The sequence below is a fragment of the Cavia porcellus genome, unplaced genomic scaffold, assembly GCF_034190915.1.
Source record: "Cavia porcellus strain 051 isolate PalLab524CR breed Dunkin Hartley unplaced genomic scaffold, mCavPor4.1 scaffold_22, whole genome shotgun sequence".
In the NCBI taxonomy this organism is placed as follows: domain Eukaryota; kingdom Metazoa; phylum Chordata; class Mammalia; order Rodentia; family Caviidae; genus Cavia; species Cavia porcellus.
The window spans coordinates 19,555,344-19,564,024 of NW_026947505.1; the positions used below are offsets into that span (position 1 = coordinate 19,555,344).

Below are 8,681 nucleotides of genomic sequence, written 5' to 3' on the forward strand. Positions count from 1 at the left end.
CTCTTATGCACTGTTTTGTGGGAATGCAAACTAATACTATAATTATGGAAATCATCATGGAGATTCTACAAAAATTCCATTTGACTCAGCTATGTCTCTCCTGGCTGTATACCCCAAAAAACGTTACTGACATGATACTCAAATGACACGTGCATGCAGATGTCTATAGCAGAAAATTCACAACAGCAAATCTTTAGAAACAACCTCGAGATGCATTAATGAATAGATACGGAAAATGTGACATGCATGCAAGTTATTCAGCCACAAAGAAAAATGAAATCATATCACTTAAAGGAAAAGGGTAGAACCTGAGAGCATAATGGTAACTGAAATAAGTCAAACACAGAAATTTAAGTGTTATCTTATGATTGCTTTAATATGAGAAATTTGAAAAATAAGGAATCAAAGTGCAAACTAAAGGCAACCTTGAAAACATGGAAGAGAACTGAGGAAAAAAGGAGCAGGAAATACTGAAGGTAAAGGGTTAAAAAATGTGATCAAACTTGATTTATACAGGCACGAGTTCCCCAAGGACAATCTAACTAGGATGTACTATAAACACACAGTCACTGAAAAGAAAAAGTAAACGTCTTCTGCCTATGGGCAGATCAAACTGAAATTAAGCTCTTACTAAACCACCTGTTTACTCAGCTGCTCTATGGTCAGCCTGTTATCCGTACAGTGGCCTGTCAGACTCCAGCTGGCAAAAGGCTCCTCCTCTTGCGCCTTATACAAGGCGCTCCAGTGACACTGAGGCTTAGGCACCACAGAGCAAAAAGATGTGGACCATGCTGGGCATCTCCACTTTTCTCTTCCTGAGCTGTTTTTCTGTAGGATTTGCCCAAAATCCAGGGACAGCCCCAGTTGTTGATGAGGGGTACCCTCCTTTTTGGGACCAGATTAATGGGGATATAGCAGAGTATCCAGTAAAGAATGGGAAAAGTGTCATCAATGTCTGGAACTACCTAGATCGGCTGAAAATATATAAGATCCTGATTACAGAAACCAACAAGTATTTTGTTCAGTTTGGAAAAAACAATACAGGAAATGTACTATGGGCTCTCGCCTTATTTTATGGAAAGCTGTATGAGACAGGTAAGGACATTTTAACTGTTTCCGAGGCAGTTTGTTCCTTTTTGTATAGATGTATTCTCAATAAACAAACCATGACATATTTAAGCTTATGGGTCTGACTCTTTAGCTTAGCAATATGTTCTCATTTTCATTGACCCTACAAATGTCTTAAGTTTATCTTTCTTTATGACACAGTAGTACTCTATTCTGTAAAATACTGCATTTCCTCCTCCATTCATCAGCTGATGGACATAAACACCAATTCCAAACTATGCCAATAGTGTAAACTGTGCTGCTCTAAGTGTGAGTACACATGAGTTGCAAAGAACCAGATAAATCACGGAGGCTGCCTGGGAAGTGAGATTCTCTGCTGCTTGTGCTCAGTCAGCGGAGAAGTTTACAGACTGGAGGCTCTGAGCAGCTTCCTCTTGAAGTGTTTCTCTCTCTCTCTCTCTCTCTCTCTCTCTCTCTCTCTCTCTCTGTCTCTCTCGCGCGCTCTCTCTCTGTCTTTCTCATGCTCGTTCTCTCTAATTGAATGAGTCATTGTGATTTCCTATCTTTGTCATTTTCACCAAGAAAATGTTCAGCTTCCATCTTAGAGGATTTTCTTTCTTTGTAATCTATTCTGTTTTCTCTGCAGCTCGATTTTCAGAGCCTACCAACACTTTCGTCTGTGCTTATGAGGCTGGATCTCCAGGCTGCATTTCCATCAACAGTGGCTGGGGAGGTGAGAGTCTCAGTAGCCTTATGTTGCCTTACCGCTCCATGAAATTCAGCTTTGTTCTTGTGTGACAGGGTGAATGACAGTTGGAGTATTAACTGCATCTTCTGTTGTTTATTGTGTAAACATGGGCAATTTCCCTTCAAGTTTCTGTGGGGATTAATCAATTAAAAAATCACAAAGACAGCTATCCCTATAAAGACTTCTAAATCAATACACAGCACATGGTTTCTTACAGCTTGACATCAGGAGGACAAATGTCCCTCAGTTTCAGAGTTGCTGCTATGGCTGAAACATGCTTTCAGTACCATTGCAACCAGGTTTATTCCCACGTTCATTCACCCTCCTCATTCCACACTTAGCCTGACACAAGGCCTTAACCTGAATTCAACCCTGAGAGATGGTCAAATATGACAGAAGAGGGGTTTTACGATTTGATGTGTGTGTGTGTGTGTGTGTGTGTGTGTCTGTTGTACACTAGGAATAGGGTTTAGAGTCTCGTCCTGGGAAAATCTACTTCATTAGTTATTTTGGCAGTTTGCCTTACTTAACCATTAGTCTAAAATACCTTAGTACTCTACGAGTGCTCTTACCTCTCTAACTGTAACAATAATTTTAGAATTCCAGGCCAAAGTCTTTTGAGAGGATTCTTCAGGTTTAGGCCCAGTTAAAACACACCAGGCTAATTATTAAAAAGCATTCTGCAAACATACATTTCAGAGTGAAGACCTTACTTTGCAAAATACTCTATATCAAAATGCTTTTACATCCAGTAGAGAAAGTTGAAAGAGATATTTTTAAAAATGATCATTTGTTCAATTTTCATGATTCAGAATAAAGATCAAAACCAGTATAATGAAGACAAAAGATGAGGTAAAAATCTTGTCACTCTGAGGACTGAAGGCATTTTCTTAATATTTTTTTTTTGTAGTTCATGGTTTTGCCTTCAGTGCTGTCCTATCAGTTATCCTGCCTTCTCCTTGACAGCTAGACTGAATATTAAAATTAATCTCTTTGTTAGGCAGAATATAAGAAGACCTGTTTCACTAAGAAACAGCATTGAATCATACGTCCACGCTCAAAATGAGGCCTGTAGAGAGCTTTATCATGAGCTCAAGGCTGTGCACTGCCAGATTCCTGCTAAGAATGATGGACACAGGGATTGGGAAGTGGAAAACTGAGCAACACAGAGAACACACAAGTGCCTAGAGTGAGCGAGAGGCTGAACTGAGCACCATGATGCCAAAGAAGGACACTGGAATGAAAGTAAAGGAAATGTCTCGGAGTTTGAAGGAATGGGAATCATAAGCACGAATATCTAAAAAAAAAAAACTCATGCAATGGAACAAGATACATATTGCAAATCTTCTGTCTCAATTTACGAAAAAGTTTTCTACAATAGCACGTACAGTATTCAAAATCATGTATATGTCCACCCAAACCGAGGAAAACATTTTTACCTGGGTGCCAAAATGTCTTACATAGGTTCTGTAGAGGTGTAATAGATCCAAAGCACAGATAACTTACAGCTGGACAATTTAGGACATGCATATGCAAATATGGACATGTGTTGTGCTCTGATGTAGACTATTTCCTGACTGTACTAAATGCTCCTAGTCTCTCTTATTTCCTTCAGTCAATGAATTCCCTAAGATTGTATGAGGGAGAAACTGACTAACACCATCACTGCCTCATGTATTGTTCTTAAATCCTCTTTGGAGTAGACACTGGGTGATTCCAGATCCCTTTCTTCTGTGACATTGCAGGCATCAGCTTCTATGTGGTTACTATGAATTTCTTGGGTGCAGTTGAAGCTGGGCTTTTCAAGGATGCACCACATGAGGTAGAACTAGTGGCTGCAGAAGAGCATAGATCTGAATTCTGTTATTCTATTGAAGAGTGCCGTGCATTATACCCACAAGCTATGGATGTAGCCACAAGGTTTTACAAGGTAAAATAAGGCAAGCTTTTCCTTTTGTTTTTCTAAGCATCATGGATGAAACATGCAAGATATTTCTCAATTTAAGATTTAAATTTGATATGTACATAAGATAAAAGTTATATTTCTGAAATGACATCCTCTCTACTCTAGAATTCTTCTTGGGATCTGGAAATGACACAAAATAGATAGTCAATAGGAACAATACAATCTACTTACCAAAGTAGTTTGACATGCAATTTATGTAATAATTCTCAATTTATGGTTTCCAAAAGAGTACCAGCATACGCCAATGTGTAAAGCAAATAAGAAAGTTTAAATGCAGCCTGCAGGTCTTAAATATTAATTTTGGTATTAAATGCATTTCTCAAGGATCAGATTACTGTTTCACAGTCGTCTAGCTTCCAAATTCATAAGCCCAGCTTAAATTTACTTTAATATGGTTTGGCGTGGTTCTGCTCACACAGATGACATGACTTTTCCTGCAGTATTTGCTGTCCAGGAAGCCATCTTCCTTTCTCAGTGATGTCCCTGTGTACGACACAGATGAAGACACGGCAATCACTTACATGTGGGAAGCTCATCAAGCAGCCCTTGATGTTTCAAGACCAAAACTGAGTTACATGTAAGATCCTTGTCCTCTGCAATGTAACCAACTTATGCTTTCCTGCCACCGGAAACCACTGTGTATACAATTGTCACTTTTTAGTGACAGTTTTCATATTTCATAGTCAGTTTTCATATTTCATAACGTATGTAATAACAGAGATTTAACAGTTTTAAGTGCAGCTCAAGAGTCTTTTTCTCCACTAGTGGAAATGGAAAAGGAAAGATTGCTGGATGTGTTCACTTCCTTAGAAAGAAATTCCATATCATCCTATAACACTATCATTATCATTAAGTAGTTCTTTAGATCGGAGAAAATTATAGTGGGTGTGATATGGAATTAATTTCTGTTTTGGCTGCCAAATAAAACATGATTTTCCCTGATACTCATGGAAGTTATGTCAGGACCCTCTATGTATTAACAAATCCACTGATGCTGAAATTATTTATGTAATGTGGCACTCTATTTCCATGTAACCTATGCACTTTTTAGATACTTTAAATCACTTCTAGATTGCTTATTCTACCTGTACAACTTTAATGTCATGCAAATGCTTGTTACATTTGATTGTTATAGCATATAAGTTCACTGTAGGTGCAATGCTTTTCCCGATATTTTGATTGCACCTTGGTTGAAGTCATGGATGCAGAACCCAAGGATATAGAATCCTTCTTGTTATGGTAATTAAGTTAAGATGGTAGGTGGTAAGATTCTGTGTTAGTTTTCAGTGTACAACACCACCTTCTTCAACAAAATGTAGATGTGCTCTCAAATGCTACCTTTGGCATACTAATTTTCCATATTAGTTCTTGATTGTTTACTCTTTTACTCATGTTTTAATATGGAACAATGGCAAGGTGGATCATTTAATTTTTTGTGTCATGGAAAGAAATTCCTATACCCACATTGTATGCCTCTTCAGTGGTTCCCATGTGTGCACATACATGCACAATGTGTGCCACTGATGTCAGTTTTTTACTTTACTTCCACTTTGCTTGCATAAATACTATAACCACTTTATTACTTAGGTTTATACTAAGTGATGTGAATAAGGTAATAATTTAGCAGAGTCCACTCTATTCTTTTTTCTATTTATTTTCTTCTATATCATCTTTTACTTCATAATTTATGTTGACTCATTTTAGGTGGTGTTTCAGCCTCGTTTATGACATTAAAAGGCTCAGAGAAGTAGACAATATAGAAATTAGACATGTGTAAACAACAATAAGTAATGAGAAAGAGTTCCATGTAAGAGTAACAGAAACGTTGTTATATGCTCTAGGCTGTAAAGATTATGACACAATATTTAGCCTGCTGTGTTGTTGTTCAAGAGATTGCTTTCTAGCCAGGTACAACATACAGGAAGTGGAAGAGACTGATTCTATCCGATTGGAGAGGTATATTCTTGTGAGCATTCAGGCACTAACAAGGTATGTCTAAGCTATATGGGACAAAACACATAATTGGATTATATTTGACTTTAAAATGGAGTCTTTTCTGATTCACATTCTTGTAGATGGCAGTATTCTTCTAAAGCTGAAAGAGACTTTGCCAACGATTTCCTGACTGCCATACAGTTTTGCGAGGCGGCCGTATACCGTCCATACTTTAAAAGTTCATCTGAGTTTCTTGTGGGTTACCCACACCGGCTGCTCACAGACCAGGAGAACCCCATCATCGCAAAGGACTTCAGCGCACGGGAAAAGGCACAACTGTCTACGGTAAAACTCATCTCCAACATGAATAAAGTCACAGGTATGATTTCCCCTATCTTATTAGTGAAACAAATGAAACAACGTCGTCTAAAATCAGGATTTATTTTAAAAGTTACTCATCCAGAATAAGCATCTATTACATTTCTAGTAAGCAGAATAGACTTTTGAGAATTCAAGCAACCTAGTGTTCTAATACCTCTAAAGTAGATATAAGAAGTACATAATTGATCACAATGTATTTTCACTTGTGCAAAAATAAAAATATACTGAAGTTTTACTTTTGTGGCAAAAAATACTGAAAAACCAAGTAAGGATACATTACTTCTCAACTCAGAGAGGATATCCATGTTTTGAATGCCCTGGTGTTTTCTCTTCCCTGAGATTCTCAAGATACATTCTATCCTCTGTATCCTGTTCTTTTCTTTCTTTACAGAAGAAACATCAAAGCTTCCTGTTTCAACTAGCACCAATATGATTCTTGTTCTCTCCACACTGGTGAATATGATCACTAGGGTACTTTTGCTATAAAAATGCAAGAACATTTTCCCTTAAAAATCTTACAGATATTTTGCATTCTTATCACACAGTATTGCTGCTCCATAACTTGCTTTACTTAAATACTAAGGTTATATAATTTTGCCTCCTTTTCAACTTGGATTCTGTTCTCTTCTCTTTAATCACTGGATTTGCAAAGACCTCAAGAAAATCTCTATCATTTTTCACCAGCTTTTGTTATTATCCCTCTAAGAAGTCTTAATTAGATTTTGTATCAAGTATTCTCAAGGCATCATCTAGTTCCTGCCTTATCATTTCAATATAACTATCTTCACAAGTTTCTTCTTAAGTTACTCTTGCTATCCTAAAATTATTTTGGTTTGGGATTAGGTACAAAATCATCAGCCTGGGGCCCTTTATTATTGATGCTGGTCTCCATCTCCTCCTGCAATACTGTGCTTTCTCAGTGAGACTCCTGCAGTCCCTTGCATGTTGCCCCACCCGGAAGATTCCCCACACCTCTCATGATTTCCGTAATGGCTGGGTGCCTCTTTCTGTTCCTCTAAAAGTTTTTTCCCTGTACCTCCACCTGATCCTTCTTCCATCAGATCTAACTCAGTATCAAGAATTTCATTCTTCTCACTTCCTCTTTTAAAGTGGACTCTTCACTATTACCTTCTTCATACTCAGCAACCATGTGAAGATTAATTTCATGCTTCCCGAGACAGTGATAAGCATGTGGTTATTTTGGTTCTTTTCCTCCTGTATCTTGGCTAAACTCTAATGTGCTAAGCCTAAATCACATGCCCAAAGCCTGGCACAAAACAATAATAGGTGAGGAGGGGACATGTGACAGATTGATGTCTTCACTTAGCTCAGGATTCTACAGATCAGGAGGAAGAGCAATTTCTTCAAAGAAGATGAAAGTAAATAGACAGGACACCTGGAGAGTCTCTGGGAACTGTGGAGCACTCAGGTTTGACTGACTAATGAATTACCAAGAGCTCTTCATCTGGACAGTCATGCAACAGCTTAATTTGCAAAGCTACATACACTAAGATGTCAAAGGGTTGAATTTTAACATAATACATTTGTCAATGTTTTACCAACTAGGCCTACGAAGCTACTACAAATTCTATAACTAGAAATTTAATGTGTACTTTCAGTTTTTAAGTTGCACCTTTATCTGTATTCTAACTGAAAACATGAATGTTTATATTTTTGCAGGAGGTCAGTTTTTAACAGTTTGGAAGAAGGCCATGAACACTTCCAAAGTATCTCAGGCCCTGGCCCGGATGTTTATCAATGGGTTACTCTTAATACCGATTTCTCTATAGCCTATGTCTTGGCATTATGGAGCACTCAACTTAATTCCATAATAAAGAGAAATTAAATTCCATAAATACTATTCTATGCCAAATTTTTTGTTTTCCTTTTTGTGATATGCGTCTTTGACCTTCAAATGTTAGAAACCAGTAATCTCCCTATTCTATTTTAACCACAAACTGGGTGGAAACCTAATGAACCCTGCAGATACATGAGTTGTACATGAATATGCAAATATCTGTATTTCACGTGGGTTAGAGCTATCAATACATTTTCCTAAAGTTCATTCATTGAGTGCCTGTTAAGTAGGACAGAGCTACCAGTGCTAGGTCATTCTTTATGGTACAATGTTGAATTCGGGAGTAGATGTTGTCTACAGCGCTATTGTAGCACTGAGCTCAGAGCACGCTGTATAGAAGCCTCTCTGTCAGCTCACACATGGAAATGGCTGAGTCTCTGAGCACAGGAATCCTCATCTGACCATCCAGTGGGAACTGATGAGTTGCTCCAGACCTGGGAAGTCAGATCTATCCTTGCCAGTTTTATTTCCCCTCCCTTCATCTCTATCCTTCTCTATGTCCCTATCATCTCCCCTTCACCCCATCCTCCTCTTTTTCTCCTCTTCCTCCTTATTCTCCTTCCTTGTCTTCTCTCTTCATTTTCTACTGAAGCACTCATATGGAAAATATCATATTTTAGAGATCCATTAAAAATGCAAAACATAACAACTGCAAATATTTGCTAATGGAATGAATGGAAGCAATTATTTCAGAAACAAAACAACTTCTGATGGCTCTTGTTACC

General features: G+C 37.9%; 1 protein-coding gene across 1 annotated transcript; it reads left to right on the forward strand.

The window, feature by feature from the left end:
* Window positions 1-752: 752 nt before the first annotated feature.
* Window positions 753-7,954, forward strand: LOC101789102 (protein LEG1 homolog). Its single transcript, XM_063232885.1, has 6 exons — window positions 753-1,095; window positions 1,715-1,801; window positions 3,562-3,746; window positions 4,223-4,359; window positions 5,858-6,096; window positions 7,779-7,954. Exons 1-6 carry the CDS (start codon window positions 780-782, stop codon window positions 7,886-7,888), a joined length of 1,074 nt encoding a protein of 357 aa, XP_063088955.1. The 5' UTR covers window positions 753-779; the 3' UTR covers window positions 7,889-7,954.
* The last annotated feature ends 727 nt before the right edge of the window (window positions 7,955-8,681 follow it).

Coding starts and splice junctions, on each gene's coding strand:
- LOC101789102 (XM_063232885.1), top strand. CDS start 780: ATGTGGACCATGCTGGGCATCTCCACTTTTCTCTTCCTGAGCTGTTTT. Junction 1,802..3,561: donor CATCAACAGTGGCTGGGGAG/GTGAGAGTCTCA, acceptor GTGACATTGCAG/GCATCAGCTTCTATGTGGTT. Junction 3,747..4,222: donor TAGCCACAAGGTTTTACAAG/GTAAAATAAGGC, acceptor CTTTTCCTGCAG/TATTTGCTGTCCAGGAAGCC.